This window comes from Oculina patagonica, chromosome 12 (assembly GCF_052425735.1).
Source record: "Oculina patagonica isolate OP01 chromosome 12, crgOcupat, whole genome shotgun sequence".
Classification (NCBI taxonomy): domain Eukaryota; kingdom Metazoa; phylum Cnidaria; class Anthozoa; order Scleractinia; family Oculinidae; genus Oculina; species Oculina patagonica.
In genome coordinates this window covers 2,709,794-2,731,264 of record NC_135769.1, presented here as the reverse complement: position 1 = coordinate 2,731,264, position 21,471 = coordinate 2,709,794, and the positions used below count along the sequence as shown (strand labels likewise).

General features: G+C 41.2%; 2 protein-coding genes across 2 annotated transcripts; both read left to right on the top strand.

Moving 5' to 3' along the window:
- Window positions 1-2,382: 2,382 nt before the first annotated feature.
- LOC144632991 (BTB/POZ domain-containing protein 6-like) lies at window positions 2,383-4,514 on the top strand. The gene has a single exon (XM_078491750.1). The coding sequence runs from the start codon at window positions 2,476-2,478 to the stop codon at window positions 3,814-3,816; it is 1,341 nt and encodes a 446-aa protein (XP_078347876.1). The 5' UTR covers window positions 2,383-2,475; the 3' UTR covers window positions 3,817-4,514.
- Window positions 4,515-8,103: 3,589 nt separating this feature from the next.
- LOC144632192 (BTB/POZ domain-containing protein 6-like) lies at window positions 8,104-9,993 on the top strand. Its single transcript, XM_078490789.1, has one exon. The coding sequence runs from the start codon at window positions 8,113-8,115 to the stop codon at window positions 9,478-9,480; it is 1,368 nt and encodes a 455-aa protein (XP_078346915.1). The 5' UTR covers window positions 8,104-8,112; the 3' UTR covers window positions 9,481-9,993.
- Window positions 9,994-21,471: the final 11,478 nt, after the last annotated feature.

Sequence of the window (21,471 nt, the reverse complement as noted above, 5' to 3'; positions counted from 1 at the left end):
ATAAGCGCCGCACTTGAGGCGTGAAAAATTTAATAAGCGTTGCGGCGCTTATTCGAGTAAATACGGCACCTGTCACATAACAGATGCAGAAGCAAGGTTTTGTTTGCTTGTCACTCTTACACAGATCTGTTATATGAGAGCATCATTGGTACTTAGCTTGACTTTTCACTTTCGGCCACCATACATGGATTGCACTTGTGATATTTATTGATTGCTTGACAATGTATAATGAAGCAATAAGAGATTTTCCTCGAAACCCATTTTGTAGTGTACACCCCCAACGGGCGGGATGGGGGGCACTCCCATATATGAGCTATATAGGTATGTGCTGCTGTGAAGGGTGTGGTTTTCAAGCAGTTTAGTCTGAGATAGGGTACAGAAATCAGAGAGTTTTGGTCCAGAATTGGGAATAGAAACTCGGAAGAGAAAGAGGCTTTTCTTAACGTAAATAAAATTACCGTGGCATCGTTTAGAGATGATTTTCCATTAAAACACTGATAGTGAAACAGTTCTAAAAATATGCAAGTCTGGGATAGGGTAGGGATCTTTGGTGTCTAGTCTAGTTAAGGGTTGCAAAATCAGCTGAACATGGTCTGGTATAGGGTAAGAGAGGCGGCGGAGCGTTTTGGATCGATGGGGGCTAAGACTGTCCCAAAAATACTCGGCAGGTTTTCATATTTGGTGCAATTTTTTTCTGTTCTAGCAACTTTTTGTTTTCTGAACAGTTTCTAGACCAAAGATTTCCAAAGATTCTCCGATTGTTGTTCGAAGGCCATACAAACGTTTCTGGTCATTTGTCGAACTTTTCCGAATTTAAACGAAGTTTCCCGAAGACTTTCAAGGAATATTTGAAGACGTTTGAACTCACTCACGAGACGGAATATCTTGACAAACCAATTTTACGCTGCGCTCAGTTCTAAAAAAAATGCAAGTCTGGGATAGGGTAGGGATTTTCGGTATCTGGCTAGTATAGGGAAGCAAAATCAGCTAAACATGGTCTGGTATTGCTGGTTTTCACTGTCACGCAAGTAACGATACTGTCACGCGCTGCAAAAAATAAATCCAAATCTTTTGAGTCAAAAAAATCAAGAATATTACAAGTTGTAGAAAATTACTAGATAGTCTACGTGTCCAAGTCTCAGGTCTGTACGGTATTCCGTACTCGAGTTATATCCGTTAAAATGTTTCACGAAATTTTAGAGAGCACAGTATGGAAATTCCATGCTGGAGTCCGTGTGAAGGGGCACCAAGATGGCCGCCGGAAATGAATGAAAACATCTGGCATTCACTTCTGCTATAAAAAGCGGTCAGTTCACCTTCGTGAATACGTAAACACTTACATAAACACTTCTTGTAAAACCTCAATTGTTCAGATCGTTAAGAATCACAGGATGAAGCATTTTATACGTGACAGCCTTCAGGCGGCCATTCTGATGTCGTGTGGCGCAAAACTCCGAAATTCAAAATGTTATATCTTAAAAACGGCGGATGCTAACGAGCTGAAAACCTTCAATAAGATATATGTTGAGGACGTCTAATAGCCAGTGAAGGGTAAAAAGTCATGAAATTCGCGATTCTGGATTTTCCAATTTTGATGACGTCACGTGAAAACCAAGAATAGGGTAAGGGTTTCAAATGCCCAGCAACAGCCCCCCCCCCCCCGGGGGGGCCTATGACAGTGTAAAATAATATCCTTTGACATGAACAGCAGGCTTGGGGCTTTCGGAGCAATGTTGGGGAGAGGTGGGTAGACCACAAAAAGTCCCTCATTAAGCGATGACATGCAATTGCTGACGTCATCGCTTTATGCAGGCAGCCGATCGGCAGATCTTTTATTCTTTTATTTTGTTGTCTGTTGTCTGTTTAGCGCAATCAAACACAAAAAAAGTTTAACTTTACAAGAAATCGCCGCGTAGAACACAAGAGCAAAATACTCCCGTGCAGTTAGAATGGCACTGATACAATGTATAAACGAAAAAGACTAATTTTATATGATGAGATTTATTAAATTTAGTAGACAGAAATTTCTAATTCTTATATATACAGCAGGGCCTTTCTCGCAGCTTAAGACCTAGTTTACGTTAAGTATTTGAACGTCATCGCTTCTCATTGCATGCCATTTATTTTTCTCAGGGTCAGTGAAGTGATTGAGTGTGCGCAGAAACTACTTTACACGAGGAGACTTCACCTTTAAGCAATCTCGTTCCCAGAGTCCACGTTCCCCTTGACCAGCGGTCGGAAAACGAGAGAAATGAGGGACTACATCGGACTACATAGTCAGGGAAGGGTGGGAAAGAAAGGGAAGGGAAGGAAGCGGGGAGGGGAGAGAGCAATCGCGTTTGCTCCCATAAGGCACCGCCGGCAAAGAGATTTGTCTAGTCGCAGGTCTACTCCGCATGACAACGCCTGTCTGTTTTATCGGTCTGTTCCATGTGCTAGTGCAATAGGCGTCAAATTATGGATGAAATTTGTTAGATGTCGCGTGCAAAAATAGAAGAAACAAGAAATAAAAAGCAGAGAAGCAAGCTTCTGTTCAACACTGATACCTTAAGTGATGTAAAATTCGTCGTTCGAGCGTCCCAACATGGAGAAAACGACAGCAAGCGAAGCAAGATTGAGATTCCAGCTCACAAGTTCGTGTTGTCGATTTGCAGTCCTGTGTTCTTTAGAATGTTTTGCGGCGAAATGGCTGAAAGTGGAGAACAGATTGATCTTCCTGATTGTGATTACGAAGGTTTGCTTGAATTGCTGCGTTACATCTATACTGATGAAGTTTGCTTAAACGGAAATAACGTGATGCAAGTGTTGTATCTGGCCGAGAAATACATAGTTCCTTGCCTGGTCGAAGAATGTGTAAAATATCTTAAAGCGAATCTGGATCCTTCAAATGTGTTGTGTGTCTTACAACATGCTCAAAAATATAAAAAGAAAGATCTTTTGTGTCAAAGCTGGTATTTAATTGACAAAAGAATGGAGGAGGTGTTGAAATCAAGTGATTTCTTGACAATCGAAAAATCTTTGCTTGAACAACTTGTGATAAGAAATTCTCTGAATATCAAAGAAGTGGAGTTGTTCAAGGCTGTAGATCGCTGGGCAGGAAAAGAATGTGAGAGGCAAAACCTCGCAGCAGACGGGTCTGTCAAAAGGCAGATCCTTGGAGAGCAGATTGTCAAGAATATCCGTTTCCCAGCTATGAAGCAGAGTGATTTCATGGAGGTGGTTTATAGCAGCAAGATCCTAACAGAACAGGAAACAAGTGACATTATGAAGCACTTCAGTTCCCCTGAGACTCCACCAGTTACACTCCTGGAAGCTGAAAGAGGTGGTTCTTGTTTGCGATGTTGCAGATCTGAGCGATCAAGAATGAGCAGCTTCTTACTGAATAATCCTGACAAGCCTCATATTATTAAAGTAACAGTGGACAAGGACATCATGTTGTATGGTGTTGCCTTGTTTGGTAATAACTATGCTGAATATTCAGTTTCCTTATTAATCTTAAATAATGATGCTAACGATGGTTTACCTCTTGCAACCAAGAATGGAGATTTTACGTCTTTCTTCATGGAGTCAGAGACTGGCCGTCGTTATTATGGTTATGATGTTTTGCTTGATGTTCCAGTGACATTGAAGCATGGTGTCAATTATTGTTTTAAACTGTTAATAGAAGGTCCTGAGGCTGAAGTTGAAGGTCGTGTTGTTAATGACGTAAAATGCGCTGGAGTGTTATTTGAATTCAATGATCCAGATAACGAAGAGGAAGACGAGAATTTCCTCCTAAGTCAGATTGCAGAGGTTTTGTTTAAACTGAAAAATTGATCGAACAGAAAGGAGCACAAAAGTGTAACCACTTAAAATCCAATCTGAACTTAACTAGAAGCGAAAGGCCAATAGGCAGCTCTGTGAATAAATGACTATGTTCGATTGCAAGCTCCACTCCGCGACATTCAAAACAAAGGAAAGTCAAACATGACTGGTTGAAGTTGCTCTGTTTTAGATGTCCCGGTGTGTTGCTTGCCCTCCAGCGAGATGTTACTTTGAATCATTTCATCATTAGCTGCAAAAGACCTATTGTTGCCTTCTATGTAGATGGATAATGAATGCAAGGAAAAATGCAAATTTATTAAAAGAGGTTACATGTTTAGGCTCCTAAAGAATAAAAAGAACTGTTAAAATTCTGATGTGCTTTCAGATAAATCATGCATAATTGTTATACTTACTCAAATATATATGCTTGATCAAGGCAAGGGAAGTTAATTAGCTAGGGCTGTCAGGGTCTGGAATTTTGTAACTATCAAATTTTTGGTTCATTATTTTTGTGTAAGTCTTAGCAAGTCTGAATTTTAAAGTTTGATTATTACATCACAGGTCAGGAATAGGCAATTTTTTTACTTAACTTTTGATCATAACAAAAACATATTAACAATAATAGTGTTTTAATCCCTTAGCCCTAAAGAATGTGTTTTTATCCCCCTCAACCTTGGTGTCAGGTTATGAATAAAATTAATTATTTTGAATAGTGGCCCATTTTGTGCTTAATTTAACAAACTTGGTACTGACTGGGGACTGAACTTGGGTGACTTATCAATTGTATTTGCCCTTTCATTATTATTGAACAAAGTTTAAAATCCTTGCAAAACATTGTACAGAGCTACAGAAGCAAGGCATGTCAGGAGTACATCACTCTTCCAAGTAATGGACTCCATGTCATGCATATGATGGCATTGAAAAGCGTTGGTGGTTGTGGGAGGGGGGGGGAGAGTTTGCTTTGGTCTCTTTTTCTCAATCCCTTGTCTGGGACTTTTTTGTCACAAATTCTCCCAGAATGTAGAAATTTGCATCTCACAGAACCTGGCAGTTTTCCTGGGGGCGGGGGGCAAGGTGGTGTCAAGTTGAATATTTTCGAACTACTGTTTTGAAAATGGCCGTATAGTAAAAAAAATTCTTTTATGTGTTGAAAAAGAACATGGATTTTTTAATGCTTGGAAAATATATCATTCAATAAAACTTGATACCACAAGGGAACTAAACTGTGTTATGTATCATTGCCTATTTTTATCTTTGATAACATAAAGCTATTGTAAGTATTTGTGACATAAAAATCAAATCTGATATTTTTGGCAGTGTTACTGTTAACATCACAAAATACAGAAGCAAGGTTTTGTTTGCTTGTCACTCTTGCTCAGATCAGTTTACATGAGTGCCCCTGTTGCTAAGCTTGACTTTTCCTTTCGGCCACCATATTTACGGCACAGGGTCCCCTATGCCTCTTTGCAAAGTGGAATCACATAAAAATATTTGGCTTTTCACATGTGACGTATAATTCTAAAAATATTTTCACGTACACACAAATATCATGGCGATTCCTGTTTAGACTGTTACGCTCGGAAGGTGTAAGACCGAATATTATGTCTGTCAAGATCACACACGCAACAAAATAGCTGACAAAAGCTTCATCTGTTTAAAACCCAACAACAGAGCTAAAACAGATATACATTCAGGGCTGCAAATAACAGTCGGACATTGGCCGACCAAACTTTGCACATGTCCGGACATGATGTCGGGACAATTTTTTGATCGTAAATCATTTTACGGCAACGATGAATAAAAATCTGTCCGACCAGAATTTTGTTTTGTCCGAGCAAGATGGTGTCTTAGTAGGACATATGTCCTTTCATGTGAAAAAAATTATTTGCAGCCCTGTACATTTACTACTCTTCTCTTAGTTCCTTGCCCCCGGGTGGGGGAACATTTACTACTACTAATTAAAAAATCAGAAATTAAGTTACGAAAAGGAGGATGGTTCGCGATTCACGTCTAATTCAACTCTTCGTTCAAGGGTCACGTTTAAGCTAAAAGTTGCGTTCACACGGACGTAAAAGTTCGTGAAAAGAACGCGCGTAAAATTGGGAATCACGAATCACAAATTAAAAATATAAAAGTCCAGATCACGTTTCACGGAAAATAAATAGCCTCAATCACGCTTTAGGGTAAAAAGTATAGGGGACCCCTGACGGTAGATGACACCTGTTTGCTTGACAATGTGTTGAAGCAAATAACCAGAGATTTTAATTTCCTCAGAAACCCTTTTTATACAGTGTACCCTACAACGGGGTACCTTACTAACTCGGACTAAATGGGCAAGGCCTAATCATATATGCATCTATGCCAACTCTCCCTGATTATCTGGAAGTCTCCTAGCTGGGTATGGATGCAGGCTGAATCTCCTTGTTTACTCTACTGGTCAAACATGTGTTTTCACTTATTTTGGCCGATTCTGGGAGAAAATTTTAAAATACTTGACGCAATTTTTGAGGATGACTCAGTGGAGCTCTATGTTTTTACACCATTTTGCGGATTGAGGTTGAGAAGAGGTATCTTGATGCAAAATTGGTGCTATCCCAGATTTCGATTTTTTTTTAGGTTAGCATCCCTGCTGTGTCCTATGACAGTGTAAAATAGCTCAAAGTAATATCAATCCGCATGACCAGGAGGCTTAGGGCTTGGTCCTCCCCTTTTGTCCAGGAAATAGAAACCATCATTTGAAACCTTAACTTTTTTGTCCTTTTCACCTTGAGAAAAATGAGGGACTACTCATAGTCAGGGAGGGGTGGGGAAGAAAGGGAAGGGAGGGGAAGGGATAAATCTCGTTTGTTGTGTTATTTTTTTTCAAAAATAACCTCTTAGTCGTCGTGATGGGCCGTGTAGTCAGTCAGCCAGTCAGTGAAGTATGTTTCTTTGTCACACCAATCAGGTTTCAGGTACTATCAGAACCAATCAAATTGTAGTTTATAAAGGGGAAGCAATCTGACGCAGTTGTAGTGAGCGATTTCGTTCGAAGATTTTCGATTTATAGGAGGCGGAATTAGTGAGTTGTGAATTAACCCTGGATTAAAAACGTGTTTTTCGTAACGCTCGCCTGCTTACCACGCACATGCCGTCAGCAAAAGCCTTAAGGCCCAACACAAAATTGTTATTCGTCTTATTTGAGCGTTCGTTTTAGAGAGGCTAGCTTTCCTGACCGTAGTAAAAATTACATAAAGCATTTGAACAGAGCAGATTTAAAGAACAGTGTTGTCATTATGATGTTAATACTGTGGGTATATTTACAAAGAGTCGAAGAAATGGAAAGGAATCTGCTTTAGATTGCTAAATATTACTGGAGACTCTGTAGCGCCAACTGCAAACCGCAATTAATTTAGTCTCTTGAGCGGCTTGCTCAATTCACCAATTCAGAAGTGGTGTTTGTGTTTATACCTTTAAAACATCTCGTTCAAAAATTTTAATGAACCGGTATAGGTATAAACTTTTAAAAGCAACTACGACCAATAGCAAAAACAGAATGAGAGCGTGCCATTCCGTGAAGATAACTCAATTAGTTTTTGTTTGTTGAATGAAAATTTACATTGTGAATTAAGCAAAATCTTTGTTGAACAGTCTGACAGGAAACAAACACTCCAGGTGTACTGCACTTTAAAGTACTTCAAAGAACTTTCCCGAAGAGATGGTATTTGATTTGATTCGTCTATTACTTTGTTTATTACTTTTCGATCAATGACTATAAGCGTGTTAAAATGAGACATGGCTTTTTCGAGAAAAACAAACTATCGTGTTACGTTCGTTTTCAAGAAAATCAAAAGTATCATGTTACAAAAGTGATAAAAACAATAGTATCATGTTACAGTGTTTGGCAAAAAGCCAAAAGTATACTAAACAAACAAAAATATCACGTTACGGTTGTTAAAAAGCCAGCTACAAAATAAGCGCTTTAAACAGAATAAGAACGTGCCATTTCGCGACATTTCAAAGTGCACGTAAAAATTATTTTGTTTGGAAGCAAATTTTGTGCAAAAAAGTGGCTCCGTTGGCCGCCATACACAAAAAGTCCAGTCATGATTTAAACCATCCCAACAAGACAATCACCAAGTCTCACGCAGTCTCACTCCAAGCCACCCCATAAGTTGAAAAATAACTCTTGCACGCTTAGCGTGCCTATGTTTTCAACAAGGCACCGCCGGCAAAGAGAGTTGCCCAGACCCAGGCCTACTCCGCATGATAACGCCTGACTGTTTTTCGGTCTGTTCCATGTGCTAGTGCAATACCGCATCAAGTATTATGGATGATTTTTTTAGGATTCCGAGTGCAAAAGAACAAGAAGCAAGAAATAAGAAGGAGAGAAGCCAGCTTCTGTTTAACAATGATACCTTAAGTGATATAAAATTCGTCGTTCGAGCATCCCAACATGAAGAAAACGACAGCAAGCGAAGCAAGATTGCGATTCCAGCTCACAAGTTCGTGTTGTCGATTTGCAGTTCTGTGTTCTTTAAAATGTTTTGCGGCGAAATGGCTGAAAACGGAGAACAGATTGATCTTCCTGACTGTGATTACGAAGGTATGCTTGAATTGCTACGTTTCATCTACACTGATGAAGTTTGCTTGAACGGAAATAACGTGATGCAAGTGTTGTATCTGGCCGAGAAATACATAGTTCCTTGCCTGGTAGAAGAATGTGTAAAGTACCTTAAAGCGAATCTGGATCCCTCAAATGTGTTGTGTGTCTTACAACATGCTCAAAAATATAAAAAGAAGGATCTTTTGTGCCAGTGCTGGTATTTAGTCGACAAAAGAACAGAGGAGGTGTTGAAATCAAGTGATTTCTTGACAATTAAAAAATCTTTTCTTGAACAACTTGTGGTAAGAAATTCACTGAACATCAAAGAAGTGGAGTTGTTCAAGGCCGTAGATCGCTGGGCAGGAAAAGAATGTGAGAGGCAAGACCTCACAGCAGACGGGTCTGCCAAAATGCAGATCCTAGGGGAGCAGATTGTCAAGAATATCCGTTTTCCAGCTATGAAGCAGAGTGATTTCATGGAGGTGGTTTTTGGCAGCAAGATCCTTACAGAACAGGAAATGAGTAATGTTATGAACCTCTTCAGGTCCCCTGAGAGTTCACCAGTTACATTCCTGGAGGCTGAAAGAGGTGGTTCTTGTTTGCGATGCTGCAGATCTGAGGGAGCAAATATGGGTCGTACCTTAAGGAATAAACCTCACATGCCTCACTATATTGAAGTAACAGTAGACAAGGACATCATGTTGTATGGTGTTGCATTGTTTGGTAATAAGTATGCTGCAGCTGATTATTCAGTTAGCTTATTACTTTTAAATAGTGATTTAGATGATGGTTTGCCTCTTGCATCCAAGACTGGAGACTTAACTTCCTTCTGCATGGAATTGGAGACTGACGGTTGTTCTTATTATGGTTATGATGTTTTGTTTGATGTTCCAGTGACATTGAAGAAAGATGTCAATTATGGTTTTCTGGTGTCAATAGGAGGTCCTACCGCTTATGTTGAAGGTCGTGTTGTTAACCATGTTGAATGCGCTGGAGTGTTATTTAATTTCTGTGATCCAAGTAATGAGGAAGTAGATGACGATTTCAACATAAGTCAAATTTCAGAGCTGTTGTTTAAACTGAAAGATTGATCTTACAGTAAGGGGCCCAAAGGTGTAACTGCTTTTATTTTAAGCAGATTTTATCCAATCGAAACTGAGCTACAAGCTACCGGTATCATGAACCCATTACAGCTAACGATCACAGGGTACAAAATCCACCATGTTAGAGGGCAAGCTCTGCTCGGGGCGGGACATGCCAAGCAAAGGAAAATCCAAGCATGACTGGTTGAAGTTGCTTTGTTGTGGATGTACTAGAGTGAGGCCCTGTTAGGGGTAAACTCCGACGGGTGACATGACTCTGGAATGGCGACATGAAGAAGCTGAAATGACGACGAATGACGAGATGCTCTCGTGAAATTACGACAGCACCAAAGAAAATAGCAAAATCGACAGCAACATTGGCGCTTTTTTGAGCAGCTTGTTGGCAGAATAGCCTTTGTAGATTTACCCATTTATGTTCCCATCTTGCACTGTGTATTAAGACCATTCTCATGCATTGAACAAATGTAATCTTACGCTCTAACAGTTCATTTCCAGGTAAAAAATTGCACACACTTGCAATATGAGGGTTTTGGCGCAAATCCAAAAAAATGCGTTCGGGGCTTCGCCTGGCTCGCCTGCCGGCTTCGCCATTCTCGCCCCTCACTGTTTTTTTGGATTTGCGTCCAAAACCCTCATATTGCAAGTGTGTCGGGGTTAGATGACAGCCTTTCAACCCATGCACATGTATCTAGGCAAAAAGGCACCCTTTTAACACTTGTTGAGGACTGTCCTAAAACAAGTGGCCCCCGCCAAGCCCCAAAGAACAGGCGCGCCAGAATTATTTTTCAATTGAACAAATGCTCTTATTGAGTAAACGAAGATGGGAAGAGGGAGAACTGGAGAAATTAACTTGAATGTAAAGAAAAACTTGAAAAGATCTCATGGAAAAGCGTTTACAACATACAAAAAAACTAAAGAAAATGAAAAACAAATAACAATCTTTTTAACAGACGAGCTGATTGAAAAATTAAAAAAATTAGACAGCAGTGTTGTCGCAAACGTTTTAACAAGCTAAACAAAACTTGCACGCTCCGGTGAGTTGCGTGACATTTTCAGAGAGAGTCTGGAAACCATATTTCTAGTTCTCAGGCCCTTGGACGAGCAGAAAGAAACATGGCGGCCTAATCAGGATTTAGTGTTTGGGCCGATAAAAAACGAAACAGAACAGATATTACAAAAAAAATACGCTCAGTTAACGCGCTGTAATTTTTTGTGCCCCCACAGAAGCTGCCGAAGTGAAGCGAAGAGAAGAAATCGAGAAATAACAGGATTTGATCACAGAAGTTTAACGATCGATCGAAAGAACTTTCCCGAAACATCGGACTCAATCGGGCCTGTTTATTTTTTTTCTGCTTCAAGCATTGCTTCCACGACTTGATATGTTATCTGTCTGACCTCATTTTGCCAAACGGGAGTAGAAAGTTCGGTTAAAATAAAGCAAATCGCTTGGAAAAGCACCAACATTTTAGCCTATTTACCAAACTTTACCAAGTGTCTAATTAATGATGACATCATCCTGATGCCCAAAAGCGCATGCGTACTTGCTCAAAATAGGTGAAAGGGTACCACAAGTGAAAAACGTGACAAAGTGAACTATATATAAGTAAACGCGGCCGTAACTTTTTGTTAGTTCACAAATTCTGGTGAAGTCAAGGGAGGTAGTGGATGGCCAACCACTTGAATCCTGTTATAATGGCTTGTGCGGATGGTGAATTACGGGGTATAGGGGGACTCCTTTCAGTGGGAGATACCCCTGGGTGAACCCGCCTCGGCCCTACTGATAACGTGGGGGTGCTCAGAAATTCCTCGGGATTTCAAACCTCGGCAGAGGTAAAAATGCGGGACAGCCGCCTTGTCAGCGGCGGGGAAAAAGTCCTAGCCGGGGCTAGGCAAGAAACAGCCAACGAGCACCCCCCGACCAGGGTTTTGCCCTTTCGTTTGACCTGTCACGCAACGTCACGCGTGACTGTCACGCTCTGTGTCACACAATGTCACGCTGTGTGTAACACAATGTCACGATTTGTGTCATGCGTTAATTTTATTTTTCTGAACACTCAGATTAAATCCAGTGTTTATTTTCTCAAATCTGATTTCGACTCTGCTGATATTCTTTTTTTTAACCTATCTAATTCTTCTTGTCGAATTTCCTGTCTCAGTTTCTCAATGTCAGGCTGTGGGGATGACTTTTTTTGGCTTAAATTTTTTGTAAGGTGCATGCGAACAGTCTCTTTGAGGGCCATGTAACGAGAATATTCATCCAAAATAATTTGAAACTCTTTGTCATCAACTTTATTGTCAATGAGAGCGGCAGAAACAAGTCTATTGACAGTTTCACGTTTGGCAACAGCAAGAGAAGTAATTTCATTATTTTTTATAATTTTTGGTTCAAGTTTTTTGCTCGCTCCAGTGAAAGCGGCTGACAAAACGCCTGTAATTGCAGCACATGCTGCGAGAGGAACGCTTACCGGCAAACCAACGACTGTTACCGCTGTTCCAAGGCTGGAAGCAGAGAGAACACTGGACAAACCACCCATTGAAATTGCGGAATAATGAAAAAAAGACTTCACCTTTTTATACTTTTTCAAAACAGCTCGGTATTTTGCAACTTCTTTGTCAAATTCTGAACAAATTTGATTGATTTTTGTTAACCTAAAGTTTTCTGGTTGATTTGGCAAAGCGGGATACAGTGTTTGTTTTACGCTGTTTTCTTCGCGATCACCATAAGCAGGGGCACTCGGGAGCACATTAGCAGATGACATGGTCTCGTATACATAAAAGTTATTTTTGTATTTAATTTAATTCAATTCCAACTCATATGTAAGATTTGTGCCGTTAAAATCGAATGGCTTTCCATTCTCATCTCTAATCGAAAGAGTCAGAGATGATACATTTTCTTCAGCAGAAACGTCGCGCAAGACGTTAAAATGTGTATTTTGGTAATAAACTTTTTCATACGGTTTTCCACGTATGTCAAAAAACGCTAAAAGGCTTGATGGCTTACCATTTAGCAAGCTTTGTTGCTTGTCGATAAGGTCACAGTTGATGAAGTAATTTTTAGGATTTGAAACATTATTTACCTCAATTGTTTCAAAATATTCCTTTTCAATACTTGCGTAATTCTCAAACCCAGGCAAATTAAAGAACTTAATAAGACTTCCATTCAGTCCAAAAGCTTTTAAATTGGGCTCTTTTGCTTTTATTATCAATGAACGACCTGCAATGCCTTTTGTTACAGAAAACATGTTTTTCTCTGGAAATCCTTTTTCAAAAATACTCCCAATGTCATCGAGTGAGTAGTTTCCTTGCCGTATATAACGCGCCTTCTCTTCCTTGTTCACTTGTTTATAAAAAACTATTCCATCCTTTTCCAAACTATTCCAGCTGTTGTAAAGAGAACAACTTAAAAGCCGGATATAGCTTGGTTTTGGAACAGGCTGGTCAAAATAAACAGTGTTCGGATTTTCTTTTGTGGTAACAGTCAGCACAACCATTTTTATATTAAATAAAAATAAAAAATGTTTAATATAAAAGAGGACCATGAATGCAAAAACAAGAGATTTTATGAAGTGGATGAAAACCCCAGAAGCAACTACAATTTCTGAAGCGGCAAAAGACAATGCATGGAAACCTTTTCTTGCAAAATATCCAAACGCTGACCGAACAAAATTTGTTGCACAGGTTGAGTTCGCGTACAACCACACAGCAACGGCAGACATTTATTACAAGGCAGGGCAAGGCCATTTGATAAATGTTTTTGGCTCTGACAGCAAATATTGGAGCCCAGAGATGAAAAAAGCACTGGGGGTGAATCATATTTCAGGCGGTTTTCCACAACAGCTGTCACCAAGCGGCGCAAAAGGCTCATCTTTGCCAATTCCAGCTGTTGGATTTCACGAAGCCGCACCAAGTTTGAAAAAAATATTTAACAGCCAAATAAACATCTACGTCACACCAGACCAATATTTCACAACGAAATTAAGAGAGATTTTTCAAAAAACAAAACTGAAGCATACATCAGGAAAAGAGTCAAAAAGGTGGCTTGCTAGCCAAAATATGGGCTACTGGCCTCAGCAACTTAACTTTGCTGTTTGGTGTGCGACAACAGGCAATGGGGTAAGCCGAGAAATTTTCGATGAAGAACACTCATCTCTTAGCTTGCCACCGATTGTGCGAAATTTTTACCTTTTTCACGTTTATTTCACGATAAGGCGAATATTGTTTCAGATGGGGGGGATTCAGAGCGTAAGCGCCTTGCCTGGCGACCCAACGTTTAGCCAGTTTGACAACAAGTACGACGTGGCTTCTTACAAAAGAATATGCGCTGAGTTCGGTGTCGACCCGTCAAGCGATTTCCGTTTCACAACAGGCGCAAACCACGGACTTGGTAACGTTTATATCTGGATATCAGGGCATGGTATACAAAAAACTGGAGCAAAATACCCCGATTACGATAAATTTTCGGATGAAGGTGGAACTGCAAGCAAAGGTAACTTGATTCAATACATCGAGCCAGACGACGCTGCATATGCACAGGCAGACTGGTTTTGTCCTAACGGCACTGAAGGGCTTACTCAGGCAGGTTTGTCGAGAGTAAACCAGTCGATAGAGGCTTTTGTCTACTGTATTCTCGGTTCGCAGGTGAACGTTCGAAGTAGCATACTTGGAACAGGCGGCCGTGCAAAGGAAGCGCAAAGTGAGTTCCTCGTGTTGGTTGAAGACGCTATAAGGCAACCTGATCTGGCAAAGTCGGTCCAAAGATACCAACTAGCCATCGACGAAGCTAAGGTTCGGCTTAACCTTGCAGTCTGCCCAGGTGCCTGGCTGATGCCCGCTCGTATGGTGATAAACACAGAAAGCGTTGTTGGCTACAATAACCAGCTTAAGCAGGCTGTTGTTGGGATGAAATTAGGAGTGAATGATGAGGTTAATAAAGCTACAAAAAAAGTGGGCGCAACAAGTATGAGCGGTGGGCCATCAAAAGTTAATAGACCAACAAGTCATCCGAGCTCGAAGAGCTCGAGCGCGTCGCGCTCGTCAAACCCGATTCACAAAGCTGCAAAAAAAGAGCCGGCGCCACATACGCCTTCAGCGGGTACTGTGACAAAAACAGACGAAAAGCAGAAGCCAGACACTGAAGATACAGCACACGAAAAAAACAAGATCTACCTTATTGCTGGTGCCGTTATTGTTGCGTTTGCAGTCAGCCGAGCTCTCTGAGGGTACCCAAGGGGCACCGGCGCTTCGCGCCCTCTAGCGCTTAGCGCTCGCTTCGTTTTGTAACTCGCTCGATAAGAAAGATAACAACACCGACAATCAAAAGCCAAGCATTCTTGCCGAGGAAGCTGATCACCTGGCCGGCCGTTCGAAACACAAAACTGGCGATCGAGCCAAGGAGGCCCGGCAGAATACTTGCAATTTTTTTGCCAAGTGTCTGAAGACCGTCACCAACACCTTTTGCTAAACCTTTTAAACCGTTTGAGAGAGAACTCAGAATTACGCCAATAGTCGTGCCAACGGCAAGCAAAACTGCTGTGACGGTGAAGCCATATTTTTTGAAAATCGCTTTTACCTTTTCTCTTAATTTGTCTGTTAAAGACAATCTTTCGATCTCTTCTTCTCTTTCATTTTCTATTTCATTAATTTCTTGATTCAAGTTATCAACTCTTTCGCGAGCTTGTTGTCTTTCCGCTTGTGGCCTGTTTTCGTCGTTTGCAATATCTTCTTGTTCATGTCTCTCTTGTCGTATTTCCTCTTCCCTTTCGAGCCTTTCTTCTTCATGTTGTTGGAATTCTTGTAAAGGTATTGTTACCCCAATCACAGGCTCGTACTCTACTTTTTTCAACCGATCTAATTCTTTCTGTAGATCAGTGCGCCTTTCAATTTGTAGTTTTGCTCTTTCTTTAGCTTTTTTTCTTTCCTCCGGGCTTTCATTGTTATCTTCTGCTGTTTTTTTGTTGTTATTGATGCCTTCTGAAAGACCTCTTATTTCATTTTCAAGAGTTAATCGACGACTTGGACCAAGGGCTTTTAAAACTTCTTTGGGAAGTCTTATATTTATCTGGTATTCTTCCTTGCCTTGAATTTTGGTTGTTAAATTATAATAAGGCTTACCTGGTTTAATTAACCCGACTTGCAGCCTTCCATTTTCATCTATTTTGTATTTAATCTTTGATTTGTCAGCTGATGGAAACTCTTTGTCAAGATAACTCGAAGCAGTGAAGGTTGTTGTCGCACTATCGTCGGGGATTTCAGGAAACATCGTTGTTGTTTCGTCCGGCCTATTCATCGTGGTAGTTCTCGTTGGTATTTGTTCGCTTGGTCCGGGCGTTGATGCCCCTCCAGGTTGGAATGGGCCTGTTGTATCGCTGTCATCGTTGTCATTACGGTCGTCACGGTCGCCTGTATGTTCCAAAAGAGGATCTCTGTCACCAAAGCCACCTTCTGCCGCCATGTTATATTAAATAAATACATTTTTTAATTTAAATATACAATGGCTGTCAGCGAAAGACACAGTCCAACGTTCGAAGTGAAAACACCAAACGCGCTCAAGGCAGACAGAGTGCTACATCGCGTTACATTTAATCCGAATAAAGCGTCTCCAGAAGAAATTCTGAGAGTTGCTGTACCAAAGCTTGAAGAGGGTGTCGTTCTCGTGCCAGGCTCCCTGGCTCTTGTGTTCAACTTGACGGTGAGCGGCGAGCCCAACAACTTTCTCGTAAACAACGTCACCCGGGCGCTTGTCTCAAGGATGGTTGTCAGGTTTGCTGGAGAAACGCTGCAGGATACGAACGCTTACGACGTCTACAAACTTTTCGAGGACCTTTTTCTGCCGGTAGAAAAGCGCAGCAACATGTTTCTTGAAGGTATCCAGTCCGAGGATTTATGCAAAATCGGTTCAAACGCTGGTGACAAAAAAAAATCAGGAGTTGACGCGGAAAAGAAGCTGGCAGAAGTTTATGGAAGCAAGTATCGTATCCCGCTGGATCACGAGATTTTGAGAGACCATGGTGTGTTTTATCCGCGTGCACTCGCAAACGAGCTTGTCTTCGAGATAAAACTCAACAGTCCAAGTGTGGTTGTAAGAGGAACAGATCCATCAAAACTTGGGTATGAGCTAACTGACATCCAACTCGAATACGAGGCTATTTATCACAAAGAACTTGCAAGAGAAGTAGAAAGCACTTACCTTAACGGCAAAACTTTCTTTTACGAGCATGTGCATAATTACAAAACGATCACAGTAAAAAAAGCTACTGACACGATAATAAACGAAAGAATTAACGTCCCAAAGCGTTCCTTGAAGGGTCTTCTACTTCTTTTTCCTGAACCCCACAACGCAGGCGCAAGAGACCCGGAATCTTTCTTTAACCCTGACATAACAAATGTAAAAATCAGCGTGAACGGCGTTCCAAATAAGGTCTACAGTCAGGGCGTTGAAGGAAGAGACATGTGGGAGGATGTTCACAGGTTCTTTGGCAAACACGCAGACCAAAAAATCTTTAATAACGCCACAAAGTTTTATGCAGAAAAAAAGTTTGGGCTTTTCATTGACCTTCGCTCCATGAGCGACAACAACATGCACGGCAGCGGGCTCAGTTTGGAGAACACACAGGATGGCGTAAATTTAGAGATACAGAGAACCGCCTCAGGATCAGGCAATGTCAAATGCTACATTTTCGCTATCGCTGATGCACAATTTTCTATTGTAAATAAAGAATTAGAAAGTGTTGAGTATTGATATAGCTTTCGCAAAGCAAAGCATGGACCCAAGCAATATACCCTTTAACGCCCTCATTGTGGGACCAACGAACTCAGGAAAAACAAGGTACGTGGTGAATCAGCTTTGTGGCCCTTTCCGCGGCAAGTTTGACTATATCGTGCTCATCTGCCCGACGTTCGCGCACAACAAGACTTATTATCGCTTTGCTGAGGAAGATCTTCGATTTTTTGTTTTCATTTGTGAGCAGCACGAGGTTGAATCTTTGTTAAGGCTTTCAAGATTTCTTTTTGAGGGAACGAACACGCTTATCATCCTCGACGACTGTGCTGCTTCGAAAGATGTAAAAGGAAGAACAGGGGAGTTGGTGAATCTTGCTTTCTCTGCTCGCCACGCAGGTTTGAGCGTATGGGTGTTAACTCAAAAATTGACAAGCATAACATCCTCATTCCGCGAAAATGTTGCGGCAATCGTTTTCTTTTACACCCTCTCTGCCAAGACCACGAAGGCAATCTTTGAGGATTACGCTGGCGAACTTGCCAATGAGGATTACAAAAAAATCATTTTAAAGCTAAAAAAAAATAAGTTTTCGCATCTTGTCATTTCTCATCGCCACCCTTACGGCACAAAATTTTTTTATTGAACATATTTTTTAGAGTAATAAATGGCTGACCCGTTCGCAACAACCTCACCCGATGCTGCATGTGAACAAGAATTAGCTTCCGTAATGGAACTGCTAGGAGCTGAACCAGAAAGTACAGAAAGCGCTATGGCACTCATTCAAAGCCCTGACATTCCTGCTTTGCGTGAACAGCTTGCAATCCTTGTTTCAACAGGAAAAGCCAAAGAAGCAATCGGTGTGCAACTGACACACGAGCAGGTGAAGCGCTTGACAGATAAAGAAGTTGAAAAGTACTTAAAGAGATATGAGGCATACGTTGGATCCAAAACAACCGACAGCTTGATTGACAGCTTTATTTTTCTTGTTACTAAAGTCGTTGGTATGGCCGTAAATATCAAGGACGTCAATGATTATCAGAAGGAACTCAAAAACGACTACATCATCAGCAAAGAGCTGTCCACTTTGGCAGGCGGTCTGGCTTTGAAATGCGGCCGATTTCTTGCCGTTGCAAATGCTGCGCTCATCACAACAAAGCACATTGTTTCAAACGAAGCGACAAAGTTGCAAGCCAAAGGGACTCTTGAGTCCCAGCGCCATGGCGCTGAAACACTAACTACTGAAGATTTTTCTGAGAAATGCTAAGAAAATGCTAAGTAATTACTGAACAATGCTTAGAAATTGCTGACCAAAAAAGTTTGCTGAGCATTTTTCATTTAAATATTATTTTTTTCTCATTATATAATGGCTGAGCTCGAACAACGTGAATCACAAACTCCGATTGCCCAAGAAGTACAGAACCAAGTTACTTCAACAACTCCTGCAACGAAGCCTACCAAAAATCCAAAGCGAGTAGCTGCTGGCAAGCTTGCAGCTGAAAAAACAAAACAGGCTCGTGAAGCACAGAAAAAAGCTGCTGTCGAGGCTGCTGCAATAATTGCAAAAGAAAAGGAAAAGAAATCTGCATCTGCTAAGCGAAGTGTAACTTCGAGCCCTTCGGGCACGCCCGTGGAACCAGCTCCGACCGAGCCTCAGCCGCAATCAAGCGGTCTCACCACAAATCAATGGATATCTTTGCTTGGTATCGGCGTTGCAATCGTTACAACTTATGTGAAACGCGAAGACATAAAAGCCTTTATAAACGAAAAAAGAAGTCCAACATTTAAAGCTCCGCCAACTCTTATAACTGATGACACACCAGTTACAGCAGAAAGTATTGGAAGGGTTGCAACGCGTTCTTCAGACACGCGCCAAACGGGCTCTAGAATTCCGCAACCAACAAGCCAAAATGGCTCAAAAAGAGGAATCCGTCCGATGGATTAAATAAATTCCATTTAAACATTTGCTATTTTTAAGTAAACGAAATACTATGACCACAACAAGTTCATACACTATGTCTGACCCAATGGATTTTGGAAACTTTTTTGTGCTTTCTATGCTTTCAAATTGCTTTGAAAAAGATGAGGTACGAGTAACAGCTGCTTTGAATGAGGGAAAAGCCTATTTAAACCGGCTGGAACCAGAAAAATTAAAAAATTTTTATGCAATTGCTGAAAAATCTGTAGAAAGTTTAAACAGGTGGTATGAGAATTTAAGAATACTTGAAAACGAGTATGAAAAAATAGAAAATGAAGAAAAAAGAAAAGAGATGATTGAACAAGCAAAATGTGCGGTGTTTGCTGAAATGCAAAAAATCTTTAATTCTGCGGTTGATGATGTTGGTTTGACCAGCGAAAGTTTTTAAGAAAGTGATTTCTGTTTTACTTTCTGACTTCAGCAATTAACTTTTTTTTTATTAGAACTCTTTGATGAGATTAAAAGAATTCATAAAATTATTTTTCAATTTAAATATTTATTTTTATTTTATAACAAACACCATGTCTGACAACAAACTCGTAAAAACACTCATGGATGCCGCGACTCTCACTGGCCTTGCCGCCGGAATCGGCTGGGCTGCCAAAAAAGTTGTAAAAGAAAACTTCACATCCGACCCAAGCAGCAGTTTTATGAACTATGTAAAGTTCACAGCCGTCATGGCTGGCAGCGTTGCACTTAAACAGTATCTCGAGGACCAGAAAATTCTCCCCACCAATTAAAAAAAAATATCATAATATAAGAACAAAAACACACAATGGCAAGCGTAGCGATTATGGCTGGCGGAGCTATCTTGAACGCTGCTGCTTTCATTGGCGGCAACTATCTTGCTCGAGCTTTGGGTGGCGGAGATGACGCCGCTTTGAAAGAAAAAGAAAGACACGACAAAGCTCTCGAGGCTTACCAGGCAGCTTACGCGAAGTACTCTCGCGACCGCACGAAGCTTCTCGACTGGATCGAAACCAACAATGAGATCAAACAGCAAGCGAAACAAAACTTTACGAACACAGACTACGCTTTCAAACTCTACAACCAGGCACATCCTGACAAACAAATGATTCCTCCGAAAGAACCCAAGTTCTCTGATTTTTATCAGCCAAGCGAGCAGCAGAAACAAGGTGAACTGATGTTTGTTGGCGCAGGCGCTCTTGCTCTTGGGTACGCTGCCTTTCGGTTTCTTTAAACGTTTCTTTTTTTTCTTGTATACGCATGGATGCAAAGATCTCGAAAGTCTACTATAGCCCCCAGGGCTACTGGAAGGGAATTGCTGCGATAAAAAAATTAGCCGAGGCTTCTAAGGTTTCCGAAGATGCCGCAAAAAAGTGGCTAGTTAAGCAGGCCCTTTGGCAGATCTACCTACCGGCACCACGATACGTTCCTCGCCCAAAATTCGATGTTTCTTCTCCAAACGCGGTCCACCAGGCGGACCTTCTTTTTCTGCCACACGACAAACTGCCGCGAGGGCGAAAAGTTTACAAATACGCGCTGACTGTTGTTGACGTTGCCAGCCGTTTCAAAGAGGCCGAGCCTTTGACCTCCAAAGATTCATCTGAGGTTGCAAAAGGTTTTCAGACAATTTACAGGCGAAGTGCACTAAAATGGCCACAGATGCTGCAAGTTGACCCTGGTCGCGAATTCATGGGAGCTGTTACTAAAGAAATGGAAAATCACAAAACCTATATTAGACGCGGGCGTGTTAACATTCACAGAGATCAAGCTATTGTTGAACGTTTTAATCAAACACTGGCAGGGCGCCTGTTTGGTTATCAGTACGGTGTCGAGATGAACCTGCCATCTGGCCAGCGGTCGACAGCGTGGGTAAAAAGGCTTCCCGAAGTTGTTGCCGCTCTGAACAACGAAGTAACCAGTCTTACTGGTAAGAAACCTGCTGCTGCAATCAAAGAAAAGGCTGTTTCGTCCAAGCCGTCCTCAAAATATACAAGACCTGTTGGCTTGAAAGAAAAAAACTCCCCTCTCTCGTTAATGTGCGCTTTCTCTACCAACCTGGCGAGCTGGAAGGCGGCGTAAAAAGGGCTACAGATCCGATTTGGTCATTAAAAGTCTACAGCATTGAAAGGTCTGTTACTAAACCTAATCAGCCAGTTCTTTATTACTTGCACGATGGTCCAAAGCGCGGCTTCGTGCGTGAAGAATTGCTTGTTATTCCTCCAAATACACAGTTACCACCAAGCACTTAGTGCTTGAGCCCCTTGGGCTCAGAAAAGCTATAAACGTTCTGTCGGGGCCCCAGCCCCCTGCAACAAAAATA